The sequence below is a fragment of the Lagenorhynchus albirostris genome, chromosome 8, assembly GCF_949774975.1.
Source record: "Lagenorhynchus albirostris chromosome 8, mLagAlb1.1, whole genome shotgun sequence".
NCBI lineage: Eukaryota > Metazoa > Chordata > Mammalia > Artiodactyla > Delphinidae > Lagenorhynchus > Lagenorhynchus albirostris.
In genome coordinates this window covers 53,734,681-53,755,384 of record NC_083102.1, presented here as the reverse complement: position 1 = coordinate 53,755,384, position 20,704 = coordinate 53,734,681, and the positions used below count along the sequence as shown (strand labels likewise).

The 20,704-nt window shown below is 40.5% G+C and overlaps 1 protein-coding gene across 1 annotated transcript in view; it reads right to left on the bottom strand.

The window, feature by feature from the left end:
• Positions 1 to 12,721, bottom strand: part of CFAP69 (cilia and flagella associated protein 69) — a 68,465-nt gene extending 55,744 nt beyond the window's left edge. Inside the window, exon 1 of the mRNA XM_060156076.1 lies at positions 12,602 to 12,721. Coding sequence (XP_060012059.1) covers positions 12,602 to 12,721 — 120 coding nt within the window. The remainder of the gene's footprint in view (positions 1 to 12,601) is intronic.
• Positions 12,722 to 20,704: the final 7,983 nt, after the last annotated feature.

The window sequence follows — 20,704 nt, the reverse complement described above, 5'->3', positions numbered from 1 at the left end:
CTGAAATGAAAACTACACTAGAAGGAACCAATAGCAGAATTGCTATTGAGGCAGAAGGACGGATAAGTGACCTGGAAGACAGAATGGTGGAATTCACTGCTTTGGAACAGAATAAAGAAAAAAGAATGGAAAGAAATGAAGACAGCCTAAGAGACCTCTGGGACAACATTAAACACAACAACATCCGCATTATAGGGGTCCCAGAAGGAGAAGAGAGAAAGGACCCGAGAAAATATTTGAAGAGATTATAGTCAAAAACTTCCCTAACATGGGAAAGGAAATAGCCACCCAAGTCTAGGAAGCGCAGTGAGTCCCATACAGGATAAACCCAAGGAGAAACATGCTGAGACACATAGTAATCAAACTGGCAAAAATTAAAGACAAAAATTATTGAAAGTAGCAAGGGAAAAACGACAAATAACATACAAGAGAACTCCCATAAGGTGAACAGCTGATTTCTCAGCAGAAACTGTACAAGCCACAAGGGAGTGGCATGATATACTTAAAGTGATGAAAGGGAAGAAACTACAACCAAGATTACTCTACCCGGCAAGGATCTCATTCAGATTCGTTGGAGAAATCAAAAGGTTTACAGAAAAGCAAAAGCAAAAGCTAAGAGAATTCAGCATCACCAAACCAGCTCTACAACAAATGCTAAAGGAACTTCTCTAAGTGGGAAACACAAAAAAAGAAAATGACCTACAAAAACAAACCAAAAACAATTAAGAAAATGGTCATAGGAACATACATATTGATAATTATCTTAAACGTGAATGGATTAAATGCCCTAACCAAAAGACACAGGCTTGTTGATGGATACAAAAACAAGACCCATTGCAGGGCAGAAGTTGAGACACAGATGTAGAGAACAGACGTATGGACACCAAGGGGGGAAAACTGCGGTGGAGTGGGGATGGTGGTGTGCTGAATTGGGTGATTGGGATTGACATGTATACACTGATGTGTATAAAACTGATGACTAATAAGAACCTGCAGTATAAAAAAACAAACAAACAAAACAACTAATACTAAACTTTCATTGGGTTATTTGCATGGAAATATGTTAATATAAATGTTTCAGACATTACATGAAATTTTAAAAAATCTTATATGTTCTGGTATAATATTATAAGTCATAATTCTAATTATTACTTTAAAATGTATATCTCAGAAATAACTAAATTTCCTTGTCAATTGCATTATTATGAACTTTCATCAAATCTTTAACTGTGGTCATTTTTAAGTCTTTTGTCATTTACAGACAGTTCTGGGTGTACTCTGATGCTTTTGCAAATACGTTCCTATAAAAGGGTTTCATCTTCAAGGAATTCATGGAAAAGACTGACAAGTACAGGTTTCTGGTAACTGACTGTACTGCTGAACTGAATGAATAAGCATTTTCAGAACTCTAATGGAAAACTGATGAACTCATAAAAGTGCTAACAAAAGATAAAGATGAAAAAAAAATTACATGGGACTGAGTGAACTGATGAGGATGATTATAATTTTTGTGACTTTATGTTTGAATAAAAAAAAAATCCCACAAGGACTCAGAGGCAAAAAATATACAAATCAATTTTCACTGCAAAGTAAAGGAGCTGTTACAGTGGAGTATTACTGGACTGAATGTCAATATTATGACATAGTATGAGTGTGTTTTGTGTTTGGTAATTGCAATCACTGTTGCTTTTGTTGTGGTCATCCATTTACAATGCTTGGTGTCAGTCTATTTATCTCTTGTAAAAATAAAATACAAGGTGTGTGTGAAAAAATAATTAATTAATTAACCCTACTGAAAAAAAAAAAAACAAGACCCATATATATGCTGTCTACAAGAGAGCCACTTCAGACCTAGGGACACATACAGACTGAAAGTGAGGGGATGGGAAAAGATATTCCATGCCAATGGAAATCAAAAAAAAGCTGGAGTAGCTATACTCATATCAGATAAAATAGACTTTAAAATAAAGATGGTTACAAGAGACAAGGAAGAACACTACATAATGATCAAGGGATCAATCCAAGAAGATATAACAATTATAAATATATATGCACCCAACATAGGAGCATCTCAATACATAAGGCAACTGTTAACAGCTGTAAAAGAGGAAATAGACAGTAACACAATAATAGTGGGGGATTTTAACACCTCACTTACAAGAATGGACAGATCACCAAAATGAAAATAAATAAGGAAACACAAGCTTTAAATGACACAATAGACCAGATAGATTTAGTTGATATTTATAGGACACTCCATCCAAAAACAGCAGATTACACTTTCTTCTCAAGTGCGCACGGAACATACTAGAGGATAGATCACATCTTGGGTCACAAATCAAGCCTCAGTAAATTTAAGAAAACTGAAATCATATCAAGCATCTTTTCTGACCACAACGCTATGAAATTAGAAATGAATTACAGGGAAAAAAACATAAAAAACACAAACACATGGAGGCTAAACAATATGTTACTAAATAATCAAGAGATCACTGAAGAAATCAAAGAGGAAATCAAAAAATACCTAGAGACAAATGACAATGAAAACACGATGATCCAAAACCTATGGGATGCAGCAAAAGCAGTTCTAAGAGGGAAGTTTATAGCTATACAAGCCTACCTCAAGAAACAAGAAAAATCTCAAATAAACAATCTAACCTTACACCTAAACGAACTAGAGAAAGAAGAACAAACAAAACCCAAAGTTAGCAGAAGGAAAGAAATCATAAAGATCAGAGCAGAAATAAATGAAACAGAGACAAAGAAAATAATAGCAAAGATCAATAAAACTAAAAGCTGGTTCTTTGAGAAGATAAACAAAATTGATAAACCATTAGCCAGACTAATCAAGAAAAAGAGGGAGAGGACTCAAATCAATAAAATTAGAAATGAAAAAGGAGAAGTTACAACAGACACTGCAGAAATACAAAGCATCCTAAGAGACTACTACAAGCAACTCTATGCCAATAAAATGGACAACCTGGAAGAAATGAACAAATTCTTAGAAAGGTATAACCTTCCAAGACTGAACCAGGAAGAAATAGAAAATATGAACAGACCAATCACAAGTAATGCAATTGAAACTGTGATTAACAATCTTCCAACAAACAAAAGTCCAGGACCAGATGGCTTCACAGCTGAATTCTACCAAACATTTGGAGAAGAGCTAACACCCATCCTTCTCAAACTCTTCCAAAAAATTGCAAAGGAAGGAACACCCTCAAACTCATTCTATGAGGCCACCATCACCCTGATACCAAAACCAGACAAAGATACTACAAAAAAAGAAAATTACAGACCAATATCACTGATGAATATAGATGCAAATATCCTCAACAAAATACTAGCAAACAGAATCCAACAACACATTAAAAGGATCATACACCATGATCAAGTGGGATTTATCCCAGGGATGCAAGCATTCTTCAATATACGCAAACCAATCAATGTGATACACCATATTAACAAACTGAAGGAGAAAAAATGTATGATCATCTCAATAGATGCAGAAAAAGCTTTTGACAAAATTAAACACCCATTTATGATAAAAACTCTCGAGAAAGTGGGCATAGAGGGAACCTACCTCAACATGATAAAGGCCATATACGACAAATCCACAGCAAACATCATTCTCAATGGTGAAAAACTGAAAGCATTTCCTCTAAGATCAGGAGCGAGACAAGGATGTCCACTCTCACCACTATTATTCAACAAAGTTTTGGAAGTCCTAGCCACGGCAATCAGAGAAGAAAAAGAAAAGGAATCCAAAGAAGAAGTAAAACTCTCACTGTTTGCAGATGACATGATACTATACATAGAGAATACTAAAGATGCCACCAGAAAACTACTAGAGCTAATCAATGTATTTGGTAAAGTTGCAGGATACAAAATTAATGTACAGAAATCTCTTACATATACACTAATGATGAAAAATCTGAAAGAGAAATTAAGAAAACACTCCCATTTACCATTACAACAAAAAGAATAAAATACCTAGGAATAACCTACCTAGGGAGACAAAAGACCTGTATGCAGAAAGCTGTAAGACACTGATGAAAGAAGTTAAAGAGGATACCAACAGATGGAGAGATATACCATGTTCTTGGATTGGAAGAATCAATATTGTGAAAATGACTATACTCCCCAAAGCAATCTACAGATTTAATGCAATCCCTATCAAATTACCAATGGCATTTTTTACGGAACTAGAACAAATAACCTTAAAATTTGTATAGAGACACAAAAGACCCCGAATAGCCAAAGCAATCTTGAGGGGAAAAAACGGAGCTGGAGGAATCAGACTCAGTGACTTCAGTCTATACTAGATAGCTACAGTAATCAGGACAAAATGGTAGTGGCACAAAAATAGAAACACAGATCAATGGAACAAGATAGAAAGCCCAGAGAGAAACCCACACACCTATGGTCAACTAATCTATGACAAAGGAGGCAAAGATATACAATGGAGAAAAGACAGTCTGTTCAATAAGTGGTGCTGGATAAACTGGACAGCTACATGTAAAAGAATGAAATTAGAACACTCCCTAACACCATACACAAAAATAAACTTAAAATGGATTCAAGACCTAAATGTAAGACTGGACACTATAAAACTCTATGAGGAAAACGTAGGAAGAACACTCTTTGAGATAAGCCACAGCAAGATCTTTTTTGATCCACCTCCTAGAGTAATGGAAATAAAAACAAAAATAAACAAATGGGACCTAATGAAACTTCAAAGCTTTTGCACAGCAAAGGAAACCATAAACAAGAAAAAAGGACAACCCTCAGAATGGGAGAAAATATTTGCAAATGAATCAACGGACAAAGGATTAATCTCCAAAATATATAAACAGCTCATGCAGCTCGATATTAAAAAAACAACAACCCAGGGCTTCCCTGGTGGCTCAGTGGTTGAGAGTCCGCCTGCCGATGCAGGGGACATGGGTTCATGTCCCGGTCCAGGAAGATCCCACATGCTGCGGAGTGGCTGGGCCCGTGAGCCATGGCCGCTGAGCCTGCGCGACCGGAGCCTGTGCTCCGCAATGGGAGAGGCCACAACCGTGAGAGGCCCACGTACCGAAAAACAAAACAAAACAAAAAAAACAGCCCAATCCAAAAATGGGCAGAAAACCTACATAGACATTTCTCCAAAGAAGACATACAGATGGCCAAGAAGCACATGAAAAGCTGCTCAACATCAATAATTATTAGAGAGATGCAAATCAAAACTACAATGAGGTATCACCTCACACCAGTTAGAATGGGCATAATCAGAAAATCTAAAAACATTAAATGCTGGAGAGGGTGTGGAGAAAAGGGAACCCTCTTGCACTGTTGGTGGGAATGTAAATTGATACAGCCACTATGGAGAATAGTTGGAGGTTCCTTAAAAAACTAAAAATAGAATTACCATATGACCCAGCAATCCCACTACTGGGCATATACCCAGAGAAAACCATAATTCAAAAAGACACATACACCTCAATGTTCATTGCAGCACTATTTACAATAGCCAGGACATGGAAGCAACCTAAATGCCCATTGACAGACGAATGAATAAAGAAGTTGTGGTACATATATACAATGGAATATTACTCAGCCATAAAAAGGAACGAAGTTGAGTCAGTTGTTGAGATGTGGATGGATCTAGAGACTGTCATACAGAGTGAAGTAAGCCAGAAAGAGAAAAACAAATATCGTACATTAACACATGCATGTGGAACCTAAAAAAATGGTACAGATTAACCAGTTTGCAGGGCAGAAGTTGAGACACAGATGTAGAGAACAAATGTATGGACACCAAGTGGGGAAAACCGTGGGGGGGTGGGGATGGTGGTGTGCTGAACTGGGTGATTGGAATTGACATGTATACACTGATGTGTATAAAATTGATGACTAATAAGAACCTGCTGTATAAAAAAAAAAGGATTTACTATATACTTATTTATCCTTGGTATTATGATTACCATTAAAATTGTTACATCTTACTATTAAATTGTTTAAATTATTAAATTTACTGTTACAAAGTTTTTTGATAAATTTTGCCTTTTAAGGTTTTGGGATTTAACAGTGCCATCTGCCACTACCTCAGTTGTCCTTTTTCTTCCTGTGTTCTCAGAGAAATAAATATATATAGTGAGTTTTTATTTTCCAATTTTCTGCAATATTGGCTTTGAGGGTTGTAAAAGATATTGAAATGTCAGAGCAAAAAATTTTTTTAATACCTGTATGTATTTTCAGAATTTTTTCCCCCAAATGAGCAGGTATAACTTTTCCAAGAAAGAGTGTATAAAGATTAAAGCATAGATTTATCTTGTATTATCTCTAACTTTATCTTATATTACTACTTCATGTTACCCTGTGTTTTACTTGCATGGCACATATTATATTTTTAAGGTTTCTCCCTCTCTCCCTCCCTCCCTTAGCCTTTTCCTCCTTCTATAAATAGTTATAAGCAGCTTCGACATTTCAGAAACTGTGCTAGGTGTGGGGAACGCATTGCCCTGATTTCAAGTACCTATCAATCTGGCTGAGAGGTGTGCTCTGGAACTATATAGATGGGGACAGAATGGTATGGGGAGGAGGGATGGGAATGGGAATGGGATGGGAATCTGGGACAGCTTCTGGAAGAAGTAATCTTCAAGCAGAGGTGAGACTGAGTAGGATTTGTGAGATGAACTGAAGGTTTGAGAAATGGAGCAAAGGAAGTAGCATGTGTGAAGGCCTGGAGACGAGAGAAAACATGGCATTTACAGGACTGGTGAGACATTCAGTAGGTTGGAGAAGATAGTTCAGAGGATAGTAGCTACAGATGATGCTGATAAGGTAAGTAGAGGTCAAATCATGAATAATAATGATGATAATAACAATAATAGTGATAGATAAAACTTATTAGACAAAGTCCATTTCTAGGTACAGCTGTAAGCACTAAATGAATTTACTAACTGAATTCTATGAGGTAGATACTATTATTAACCCCATTTTACAGAGGGCCTTGTATACTATGCTAATGATCATCAGAAGCTATTGAATGGTTTGAGAGACTGGATATAAAAACAGACAAAGGCCAGACTATATCTAGCAACAGAACTCTGTCCTACAACCTCTGTAGCAACCAACCTGGGGAGTCAAACCACAACTTCTGCAGCAACTGGCTCAGAAAAGTCAGTATCTGGTCAATGATTGTCAGATTCCCTATTTTTTACCCCAATTTGTCTCTCAGGGCCAACCAGAAAAAGACAAGTATGCTTCCCAAATCAATCACACAGGTTGCCTTGCTTCTAGCTAGCTCACTTCCAGCTTCCCCAAGGCAACAGCCTCCAACCAGAGCAATACAGAAGCCTCCCTTTTATTCACTGTAAAGCTCCCCTGCCTGTCTTGGGAGTCTCTGCTAAATGTAAGCAATGCTGGCAGATTCTCTTTCTATAGCAAGCTCCGAACAGCAAGCCCCTGTTCGTTCTCACTAGGGTGGTCTTCATTGATTTCCACAGGTTTTAACCAGAGGAATGTAACAATAAAAAAGATAATTCTGTCTGCTGAGACTGAGCTGGAAAGATCTAGACTGGAGGTGGGAGACCAGTCTGTGACTTCAGGCCTTGACTAAGGCAGTGGCAATCGGGATACACAACAATGAATGGAATGAAAAGCATCAAAGAGGCAGAATCAGCAGGACCTTATGAGTGATTTGATTTGGTGGGAAAGAGAAGGAAAAGGTAAGGAGGACTGTAGCTTGAGGAATTACATAAGTGGTTGGCACCATTTGCTGAGACAGGGATGCTGGAGGGAGAAGCTTGTGTTGAGGCTGGAGATGAGTTAAATTTGGGGCAGAGATTTCTAAGTCACAGGCTTAAAGTAATAATTGGAACAGTCTGGGTAAATGAGATCACACAGGCAGGGTGTAGAAAAGAGAACATACGGATGTAAAAATAAAAATAATTGCTGTTATTATCATCATAAGATGTTTATGGAGAAATTGTAAAAACATTTAACAAAACCTTTTAAGATCCAAAGCTTAATAAACTGCTTTGAAGAAAACTAGACCTCCACTTACATCAAGTTATAGAATGAACTTATTTTCCCACTTTACCAAGGAACATTTCAAAGGGGGAAAGTCCTGCTCCTTTGATACTTAGTTATAGGGAAAGGATCTAACATTTATTGTGGTCCATTAATGTGTCTGGTACTTTATACCTTAATTAATCCTCAAATATACCATATGAAGATAGATTATCCCTGTTGTTGAAACTGAGGCCCTGATATCTAACTTGTTAAGGTCACATAGCTAGTATATGGGCTAGCAGGGCTGTCTGATGCAGAAACACTGGTTCTTTGCACCTTCATTCTCTGCCTGACTTCTCAGCTGACCACAGAGGCTACTTCTAGCAATTACTCCAAAGCAGGGGTAGGCAATTTAAGGACACAGTCCATGGCAGTATTACAGATAGTGGCAGGATATGACATCAACTAGCAGATTGTGCAGGTTCTCAGAGGGAAAGCAAATTTGGGCAAGGAAGCTCAGCCATGATACTATGCAAGTGAAAATGAAAAACTAATCGCAATCATATTTATTCTACAAATATTACTGTGTGCCTCCATTGTGCCATTGTTCTAAGTACTGAAGATATGGTATTGAATAAACACAAAAAATCTCCTGCTTTTATAAAGAATTGATATGCTTTGGGGGAGACAATAAGTTATACAGTGTATTGCAAGATAATGCTCTGGAGAAACGGGAGTAGAAAGTGCTAGGATGCTTAAGCAGTGGTCGGCAAAAGACTCACAGAGTGGGTAAAATTTCAGCAGTCTTGAAGGAGGTAAGGGGACAAGCCATGGATAAGAAGGGGAAAACTTCCAGGCAGTGGGCATAGCAAGTGCAGAGGCCCTTAGGCAGGGTATACCTGGCATGGTTGAGGAGATGCTAGGAGGCCAGTGTGGCTGGAACACAGAAGGCTTTATCAGCTACTAATGAGGACTTAAATTTCTACTCTGAACTCAGAGTTGAGAGGGGAGGGACACGCAAGTATTAAGATATATGTTCTACACTTAAGGAGAGGGAGAGACAAAACAAGACACATGAAATAGTAACAAACATAAAACAACTGATAATTAGGTGAGAAACTCAGACCAAGGACTACACCCATTTATGAGAAGAAGGTCTGTGAGAGTGAAAATGAATGGAAAGTATGTCCTATTGGGGGTTACTTTATGGTGGAGAGGTAGGATCTAAAGGTAGGGTAAGATTTAAATTCAGAAAAGAGGGGAGGGCATTCATTCGATACATATTTAATATCCCCTCCTGTGTACCAGGTGTTGTGCTGGATGCTACTGGGGGATAATAGGGGACACTACAGAAAAAAACAACAGAGAAGGTTTCTGCCCTCATGAAGGTGGCACTAAGCAGAGTACATGGTACAGATAAAGTACAGACTATACATTGGGAAACCTCGCAAACAGGACAAGAAGTGGACCTGAGGCACTCTGAGGATGGCAGACCCCTTAGATACCATCTAGTTCAGTGGTTCTGAGGCTAAAAATCACTTAAAGGATTATGATTAAGTAAATCTAGGGAAGGACCCAGCTATGTACAGGTTTTTTTAAGAAAGCTCCTCAGATGACTGTGATGGTCACCCAAGTTTGGGGAACACTCATCTAGTACAGGCTTGTTTTACAGAAAAGGGAACAGGTTTAGAGAGTTGAGTGATCTGGTCAATGTGATGATATTAAGCGAGGGAAGCAATAAGGAGCTACTGCAGAAGCCTGAAAGAAAGAACAGGTGGGACTCAGAGGTAGCAAGGAGGATGGTAAAGTGGTGTTTATGGAGAATGGAGTGGGAAGCGAGGAAGAGGTGAGACCCAAAGGATGTGACATTAATCCAGAATTGACTGAGGCATTGTGGTGACAGGAAAGGAGAGCAAGTAGTTCTTTTTTTTTTTTTTAAAAAACAGAGTTTTAATTTTGTTTTACTCCTTTCTTTCCCTCTCTGCCCTCCTTTGTTTTTTTTTTGTGTGTGTTTTTCTTCTATATGCGGGCCTCTCACTGTTGTGGCCTCTCCTGTTGCGGAGCACAGGGTCCGGACGCACAGGCTCAGCGGCCATGGCTCACGGGCCCAGCCGCTCCGCGGCATATGGGATCTTCCCAGACTGGGGCACAAACCCGTGTCCCCTGCATCGGCAGGCGGACTCTCAACCACTGCGCCACCAGGGAACCCGCAAGTAGTTCTTTTAAAGCCCCATTTGGTACCATATCATCTGACCTGGCAGGGGGAGGGTTGGAATTTTTATTGTTGTTGTTTACTTTGTTTTATAATCTGAGTCCATGTAAAACCATCTCCTATGGCTTTCCAGGAGTTAGCTGCTATGAAACTGTCACACTGTACATACCATACTGCAGCTATGATACACTAAGTGTTGCTACTCTGAGTGGAAAATGGAGTCCTTCAACCAGTAGCAATGGCATCACCTGAAAACCTGTTAGAAAAGCAGAATCCAGGGCTCCACCCAGACCTACAGAATTAGAATCTATATCGTTTAATAAGTTCCCCAGGTGCTCCAAATGCACATTAAATTTTGAATAATCACTGCTCCAAAGGGCTTCTGATTCTTTATAATAAGAGGAACAACATTTAAATAAATAGGAAATAGATAAAGGGTGAACAATTTGTGATTTCTCAAGCATATGATGAAGCTGGCTTAATGGATTGAGGTAGACTCCACATTTTCACTTTAAGCTACTAGGATATACTGTACTGTCACTAGGAAGTGACAGTTTGGAAAGGAAACTGGAAAGGTTTGAAAAGATTGGAAACATTTAGAGTTCCAAGGCAGAGGTGTATAAAGGTTATCATTTTAAGTGGCGAAGAGCACTAGACTCCACTCCCAGTAAAGAAACTGAGTAACTCTCAGTTAACTTCTCGTGGCCTTAGGGTCCTCATTTGTAAAAACAACCACAAACAAAACCCAGGAAGGCTTAGAGACCATTTCTCCCAGCTCTAAGATGTCTTTATTCGATTTCCTTTCTTTTGGTAGAAACTGCCTTTTTCTTCAGTACTATAAAAAATGTTAATATCCCTAGAAGCAGTTATTAACAGGGTAGGAACTTTAATTAATACAAACTGATTTCTTCCCGGAGGAGAAACCTAGGCCCTGTAAGAAGAGGCAGTAATGAAAGAGGAAAAGAAAGGGAAAGGGAAGGGAGAAAATAAACACACATATACACAGGTATACTTGTTCTGCATTATTTGATACATTGTGGACTATTCTGGCAACAGCCTGTTAAAAGTATTTCCCCTTTTTTCTTCTTTTTAACCCACTCTTGCCTGCCTCCTATAACCTTGAGACCCCATCCCTTCTTTTTTTTTAATACCAAGTAAAGGAAGAATGACAGCCATCAGATACCAAATTCACCTACTCGTCAGTTTTGCCCCATGCCTGGGAGAACAGCAGCAGTGTTGAGCCCCCTTGCAGCCTTGGGAGTGAAGGGACAGCTGTTGTTCCTCAAAATCATCTGCACCTGGATTGGAATACGTCCACAAACCCGATTAGGTAAATTCCCCTAACACCTGCTCCTCCTCATGCAGAAGTGTTCTTTCTCTGTGGGTTGAATGTCTGGCCATCTTCAGAGAGTGCAACCCTACTCCCACCATAGAAGAGGTCCCCAGTCAACTAGCCTCTCCTAAGGAACTCTCCAAGCCTCCAGGATGTGGACGCAGGAGACAAGGTTCCTGACGCAGCCTGAGACTTGTGAAGCCTCAGCAGGAATTCCCATAGTAGCCCCACACCATCAGCGTGAGGAGGTAGGGCAAATTTCCTCCATAGAATTCACGTTAATTTAAGGCTTGATCATGGATCTCTGGGGAAGAGCAATGGAACCCTAGTATGAAACAAACGCCTTGGAGTTTCTAAACACCCTCGCTACGAGTGGAGATCCAAGCCAGGGTTCTGAAGTGAAACTTCTCAACAGAAATTCGAAAGAACTAGTTTTGTAAGACAAAGAGTAAACTAAAAACCAAATACAAGCACAATAAATCAATTCTATTCGATCCCAATTCTCTCCGACGCACTTCTAACCAGCTTCCAATTTCATATAAAAATGTTGCTAAATTTCTAATTTTAATAGTATTTCCCTCCCCTCCAGTGCAGGTTTTGGTAGCAGCAAATTTAAACACGGGAGGATTTACCCCTATATCAAGAACATCACACGATAACAGTGATCTACATATAAAAGCCCAGTGCAAACAAAGGGGTCATCAAATCCAAGTTTTCGCTAAGAATGTTTCCCTCCCTCTCAGGTCCTTCGTGGGGTCACACTTTTCGAAGAAAAGCCGCCAAACCTTGCCTACTCAGTTTACTGGGACGCTCCGGGAGGACCTCGAGACACGAGTCCCCAGACAGGTTGGTCGACGACAGCCAACTCCCCTCGCAGGCGGCGCAGTTCTCAAAGGGATCAGCTTTGAGCTTGGAACCACAGTCCCCCGGGCTCCCCTGGTTTCCCCTCAGGCCCCTGTTTCCTCCCTTGCTGCCCCCAGGCATCATCTCCGCCCACAGATCTCAACCCCCGCCCCCGCCTTCACACCCCCCAAAGCACAGACACCTGGCCATACCTGCGCTTCCTCGTCCTCCGTCACCACCCCGACTACCGGGATTTGGCGAGGGCTGCTGAACTTGATCGTGCTGCCGGGTGCCCGGGCCTGGGCCGTCGCCGCAGCCTCCGCTGTAGACATGGCTGTGCGGCGGAGTGAGGGGTGGGGGGGTGTCCTCCTGTCCTACATTGTGCCCGCAGCCGCGAGACTGCAAGAGGCCCCGCCACCGAGAAGTGAAAGCCGCCTGAGAGCCACTAGAGCCGCGAAAGGTCCCGGGGGTCCGGCCGTGGACTCGGCCACCGCGACGCCACACGCATCCCGCGGAGGCAGCCCACCGGCGTACCTAGGCAGCCTGCTTGCTGGCAGGTTGTTAACAAGCCAATGCGTTGCTAGGGGCGGGGCCAGAGGCTGCTGAAGCGCCAGCACCTACGGAAGCCCGAGGATCCAAACTACCCCAAACTCTTATCTGAACCTCTAAACTTGGAGGGGCTGGGTTTGCTTGCGTACCAAGGAAAGCGGGGGAAGACCTCGGTATGTAACAGTGGAGTGTTACCTTGGCGACATGTGCGTCTCAGTCTTTGTAGTTTGCGCTGGGCCTCCTTGAAACAAGCATGGGCGGGTGGAGGGATGAGGGATGGATGTGGGACGCAGGAATGATGGATGATGAACGGATAATGTTGGAAGCTGAAGCAGTTTATCTCACCCCGGAGAAGTGACTGGTGTCACCTACATTCCCCAGCCTTTTACCTCTTCTGTACTTCAGTGGCTCTCCCAGACAATTAAATAACCACCAAGGCATTGTACACAATGTTAGAAGGCTTTCGAGTCAAATTATTGAATCTAGAGCAAGTAAACCCCTGGAAGCCCCATTTTTCTCATAAGTTTTTCACTTTTCTCATCAATAGGATTGCCGTGAGAGGACAGAATGAAATGATAGTTTTGTAAAGTGGTACTTGGCACATAATAAGCAAGATGATCTGAATGACATTTCTGTCCCTACAAATAAAAAGAAATGGAAAACCTAGATTGGGCTTGGCAGCACTTGATGTGAATCACAGCCAAAGAAACCAAGTTTCTTTGAAAGAGTACTGAGCACTTCCAATCCCTATTTACTCAATTCTATTCATTCTTTGGCTTTCCTCAACTGCCCTAACTGAGGTCACAACACTTGTGGTAAAATTTTGTGGACACTTTCTTGTCCTCATTTTGGTGTACTTGTCTGTAGTATTTTACACTGTTGACCACTCACGCTTTCTTGAAACTCCCTAGCTCGGACTTCAGCATTCTTTTTGTTTTTGTTTTTTTATCTTTACAACTACTCATTGGTGCTTTTAGAGCTCCTCTCAGGCCTTACACCTAGAAGTGGTTCAGTAGGTCTAAGGTTGCTATTAACCCGAGAAAGTGCAAAGGGTGTGTCAAGTGTATTATTAACATAACCTTAATTGTTGTACATTCCAAGTATACTACATCAAGAGGAGACTAAAACCACTTGGATAAACACAGCGGAATCCTGTGAGAACAGCACCCAAGCCTAAGATGGTGGTGGGAAAGCTGATAATCTGATGATTTGCTATCCTTTGTGCGCTCATCTGGCATCTCAAGATGAGGAAGGACAAAGAGGAGGGATTGCCAAGGAAAATTTCCCACTTAAAGTGGAGCTTGCCTAGGAGATATCAACTGACTTTTGTGATTCAGCACAGTAGACTGAAGCTGATAAGGGTCCATAAATCTCAATGGCCCTGAGAAGTCAGACTCTCCTCACTGGACTTGACTGAAGACATTTCCCTAACGAATGAACAACAGGATTTATGTTTTATTTTAACCAACTGTGTACCGACCTATAGATTCATTCTGTCCCATATCCAGAGCACGAGTTTCCCATCCTTAATTAGCACTACTCCCATGAACTCCCCCTTTCTAGCACTTAAAAACTTTTGACTTTTCCCCATCAGTGAAATTCTTCATAGAATGGGTTCCCTTACCAGGAAGTTAATAGATCTAACTTCGTAATTTTTATCAGCTCTAATGGTTTTTGTTTTATCTTTTGACAGGTGAAAAGCAGCCGAATGGAAGTCCTCAAACACCCCACACTCAAGCCATCTGGACTGAATTACTTGCTGTTTTTCACAGGTGCCAAACTTCCTCCTGCATTACCTTTGCATATGTTGTACATGTGACTGTCTTCTGATGTGTAACTCCTTATAAGACTCAGCTCCTGTGACCTTTTCTAGGAAACCTTCTGCTCTGCTATGTTAGGTGCCACTTTGTCTGTCATTCTGGCTTTGTACTGACTGCATATTTGACCGGTATTTACTGGCTCAGCAGACTTCCTACTAGACTGAGGTTTTTTTAAAGCAAGAAGAGTCACATACCCAGGTTTGCATGCCAAGCCCTCAGCATAGTGTCTAGAGTAGTGTTTCTCAAAACTTAGTATGCATCAGAATCATCTGGAAAGCTAATTAAAAGACTCCTGAGCCCCACCTTCAGAGTCTGCTTCAGTAAGTCCGGGTGGGGTTCATGCGTTTGCATTTACAGTTGACCCTGGAAGAGTACAGGTTTGAACTGCAGGGGTCCACTTATACGCAGATTTTTTTTCAATAAATACAGACTACAGTCCCACACAATCTGGTGGGCTTAATCCATGGATATGGAACCTTGGATACAGAGGGCCAACTGTAATGTTACACCTGGATTTTTGACCGAGCCAGGGTCGACACCCCAACCCCACGTTGTTCATGGGTCAGCGTATAACGAGTTCCTGAGTGATGTTGGTGCTTCTGGTCTGGCAACCTGGGACCTCCTGGTCTAGATCATTCTAGGTACTCAATAAACATTCATGAAGGATTTCAAGGATTACTTTTTTATTTGATTTGAAACCAAATTAAAGCATTTCATAAGTTTACCCAGAGTAAGGTACACACTAAGTCCTTGCTACTCAGAGTGAGGTCCTTGAACTACCTACACAGCTATTACATAGGGACTTGTTAGGAACACGGAAGTTCTGGCCCTGTGCTGGACCTACTAAATCAGAATCTCCATTTTAACAAGATTCCCAGGTAATTAGTATACATGTTGAGAGTTGAGAAGCACTGCTCTGGTGTGTGTTGTATATTTTCATTAGTATTGTTTTGGCAGTCGCTGTAAAACTGGCTTTTTTTTTTTTAACATCTTTATTGGGGTATAATTGCTTTACAATGGTGTGTTAGTTTCCGCTTTACAACAAAATGAATCAGCTATATATATACATATGTTCCCATATCTCTTCCCTCTTGCGTCTCCCTCCGTCCCACCCTCCCTATCCCACCCCTCCAGGCAGTCACAAAGCACCAAGCTGATCTCCCTGCGCTATGCGGCTGCTTCCCACCAGCTATCTACCTTACTTTTCCATTTGTGAATTTTCCATGTCCTTTGTTTTCTTACTGATGATAATGTTGAGTGTATTTGTTTTTCTTCTTGTTAAATGCACCAAGCTTAAGCTTTTAAAAAGCTTTACCTGTTTAAATTAGCTAATGGATTTAGGTTTAATCATTATTCATTGATCCTTCTTTGCTATCGATTTTTGAAGGCTATAAGTTAAGAGCACAAGAGACATTATGACACCAGAACACAGAAGGAGGTAGGGGTAAAATGGCTAACTATTGAATTGGTAAATTATTTCAGCAAAAATATAAATTAATAGTAGAGAAATGTATGAGAGATGAATTATACACAGAGAATAGAAATGCTTCAATCTGGTAACAGTTCAGCAGAATTTAACATTTCTGTTAAATTACAATTTCTTAAAAGCTGTTGTAGACTTAAAGATTAACTACAAGTTTTAGTAATTTATTGACCTGTGCACCACTTTGTTACTTTTAAAAGTAACAAAGAAAACTAAATATATTTTTAACATAAATATGTTAAGAAATAATATTCTTCTTCTGATTTTTTTTCCTGATACTTGTTTGCACCCTGCCTAATTAGCAATATTTAGTAAAATTATAATTATTCATTAGCATGAATTAAGAATGTTTCTAATTACTATTTTAGATTATATATGAATTTGGTAGTTGCTAACCTAATGCCAGGTGTCCTAAATGTTCAAGCAAATGTTATTCCTTTCTGAGTCAGAGTAATTTGTTTTAAACAGAAAAAGTTTATAGCACATGTGAAATGTAATTATAGTCCTACTAGGTTGGATGTAGGGGAATTATGTAACAGAAGAAATACATAAAAGCTGGAATTTAATCTACTTTAGTGTTTTAAAATATCTTTGAGGTTGATTGTTGCAGAAACAATGCATAAAAAAGAAACAAAAGTAATTACCTCTTACTAACAGAATCATTAAGGTAAATTTGATAATAAGTACCTGGAACAGAAAACAAAAGAACAGCCACCCCTGAAGTCAACCATTCTACTAAAAAAGTGTACTAATAATCCAAGTTGCAAGTTATTATTATTATTTTTAACATCTTTATTGGGGTATAATTGCTTTACAATGGTGTGTTAGTTTCTGCTTTATAACAAAGTGGATCAGTTATACATATACATATGTCCCCATATCTCTTCCCTCTTGCATCTCCCTCCCTCCCACCCTCCCTATCCCACCCCTCTAGGTGGTCACAAAGCACTGAGCTGATCTCCCTGTGCTATGTGGCTGCTTCCCACTAGCTATCTATTTTACGTTTGGTAGTGTATATATGTCCATGCCACTCTGTCACTTTCTGCAAGTGATTTTGAAATAGGAAGCTGCAGGAGCTATTCATGTTTAGTGGAGCAACTAAATAAATGGTAATAAATAAGATTAATTTAAAAAGAGCAACTTTTATCTGATCAAAGCTTCAGTTTCATAACATAGTTCCAGTTCATAGTTCCATGAACTGAAAATGTTCTTGAGCTTTTAGAACTAAAAACTATTTATTGTGTTTACATGGTGGGTTGTTATAGTGAAGTACCCCCAGGAGAGAGCTGTCTTTATTGTGGAGCAGGACTAATCAGACAAGCTTATTCCAGTGACATTAATTATTCAAGTTCTGTAATTAACTTGACTTGTTTTGAGTCCATGAACCGTGTTTTAGTTTTTGAAGGCTGTGGGAACAAATACCATAAACTGGTGGCTTATGTAACAGAAATTTTATTTCCTCACAGTCTGGAAGCTAGAAGTCCAAGATCAAGGTGTCCAAGATTGGTTTCATTCTGAGACCTCTCTCCTTGGCTTCTCCCTTTGTCATCACATGGTCTTCCCTCTGTGTCTTAATCTCTTCTTATAAGGATACCAGTCATGTTGGATTAGGGCCCACCTCTATGACCCCATTTTACCTTAATTACCTCTTTAAAGGCCCTTTCTCAAAGCTCTCAGCCAGTCTGGATTTTGAGTCTGCAGGGCCCTGTGCCTGACTTTGTGAAAACCACCATTTATTTCATGTTTTATTTTCCAGTTGAAGAATCCACTACCAAAATTACTATGCTAGCCTAGGTTTCCTAGAGCCTGCCACAAACAACAAGAAACATTCACCTGCTGCCAGTTCATTGGGGGGCACTATTTCTGGGAAGCAGAAGGGAGGAAAAGATGGAAGTGAGGCAGGCAGTGGAGGAGGGTGTACAAATATAGGTGTTACTGAGCTGCCATAGCTTTTCAACAAGAGTGGTTAATTGCTCAGTCTTTTAGGATATTTTCATGGATTATTGCACTTTGGAACAGCCTATCTTGGGGAGATGAAGGGAGAAGAATTTATCTACCAGCTCCCTCTTGTGCTGCATCTCTTTGGTCAAAATTCACCCTCCAGGGCTTCCCTGGTGGCACAGTGGTTGAGAGTCCGCCTGCCGATGCAGGGGACACGGGTTCGTGCCCTGGTCCGGGAAGATCCCACATGCTGCAGAGCGGCTGGGCCTGTGAGCCATGGCCGCTGAGCCTACGCGTCTGGAGCCTGTGCTCTGCAACGGGAGAGGCCACAACAGTGAGAGGCCCGTGTACCGCAAAAAAAAAAAAAAAAATTCACCCTCCAAGTAGGGTTGCCAGATTTAGAGGGGGAAAAAAAAGTCCCATGCAATATTTGTAACAGAATTTTACTAAAAATGTTATTTGCTGTTTCTCTGCAATTCAAATTTGATTGAGTATCCTGTATTTTACCTGAACCCTACTCTCAGGACATTAACACCCACACACTTCCAGGCAGCTGCAGGGGGAGCCATAGCCTCCACAGATCCCGTGCTCAGGCACAAAGGTCAGTTTCTTTTCTTCAGTACAGCAATGTGGCAGGGGTGATGGTGGCGGCAGTGGCAGCAACAGCAGCGGCTCCACATGGGACCACAGGGCAGCTCCAGGCCACTGGCCAGGAGGAAAAGCAAGAAGTTGAGACAGTGATGGGGAGGGGCATGTGCAGGAGGATGCAGGTATGGCTGCATGGATGTGGGATGATAAATAACATAATTTTCTGTAAAAATGAGGCAACATTCATTAAACTATCTCGTTAGTGTCAGTAGGACCATGTTGCACAAGACACTAGGAATATAGTTGTAAGACAGAGTTCCTGCTATCAGGAACTTACAGAATATAGCTTGAATATCGTGTTCAGTCCTGGTTTAAAGATACTTAATAGGGCTTCCCTGGTGGCGCAGTGGTTAAGAATCCACCTGCCAGAATGGCCATCATCAAAAAATCTAGAAACAATAAATGCTGGAGAGGGTGTGGAGAAAAGGGAACACTCTTGCACTGCTGGTGGGAATGTGAATTGGTACAGCCACTATGGAGAACAGTATGGAGGTTCCTTAAAAAACTACAAATAGAACTACCATATGACCCAGCAATCCCACTCCTGGGCATACACCCTGAGAAAACCATAATTCAAAAAGAGTCATGTACCAAAATGTTCATTGCAGTTCTATGTACAATAGCCAGGAGATGGAAACAACCTAAGTGTCCATAATCGGATGAATGGATAAAGAAGATGTGGCACATATATACAATGGAATATTACTTAGCCATAAAAAGAAATGAAATTGAGCTATTTGTAATGAGGTGGATGGACCTAGAGTCTGTCATACAGAGTGAAGTAACTCAGAAAGAGAAAGACAAATACCATATGCTAACACATATATATGGAATTAAAAAAAAATGTCATGAAGAACCTAGGGGTAAGACAGGAATAAAGACACAGACCTACTAGAGAATGGACTTGAGGATATGGGGAGGGGGAAGGGTAAGCTGTGACAAAGCAAGAGAGTGGCATGGACATATATACACTACCAAACGTAAAATAGATAGCTAGTGGGAAGCAGCTGCATCGCACAGGGAGATCAGCTCGGTGCTCTGTGACCACCTAGAGGGGTGGGATAGGGAGGGTGGGAGGGAGGGAGACGCAAGAGGGAAGAGATATGGGAACATATGTATATGTATAATTGATTCACTTTGTTATAAAGCAGAAACTAACACACCATTGTAAAGCAATTATACTCCAATAAAGATGTAAAAAAATAAAATAAAATAAAATGTATTAAATCTGTAAAAGAATCCACCTGCCAATGCAGGGGACACGGGTTCCAGCCCTGGTCTGGGAAGATCCCACATGCTGCAGACCAACGAAGCCTGGCACCACAACTACTGAGCCTGCACTTTAGAGCCTGCGAGCCACAACTACTGAGCCCATGTGCCACAACTACTGAAGCCTGCGCGCCTAGAGCCCATGCTCCACAACAAAAGAAGCCACCACAATGAGAAGGCTGCACACCACAACGAAGAGTAGCCCCCGCTCGCCGCAATCAGAGAAAGCCCGCACACAGCGATGAAGACCCAACACAGCCAAAATTAAAATAAAATAAATTAATTAAAACAAAAGATACTTAATAAATGCTAGTGAAATGAAATACTTTTAAGAATACCATCTCATTAGATGGATGTTTTTCTAAATGTCTACTTTGGCAAAAACAAACAAAATTCCCCCCAAACCCAAAACTGTTACATGCAATTGCTTTCTGGATGCTTCTGAAAAGAAACAGTCAGAAAAGTATTAGATGGCTTCCACCAAATATTGGAATTATTATTCAGTAAGAAACAAAAATCCATTTGTATATAACATTTCAAAAAAGAAGTTAAATCACATTAAACAGTACTTTTTTATTTAGATGTTTATAAGGCAGATCTATGAG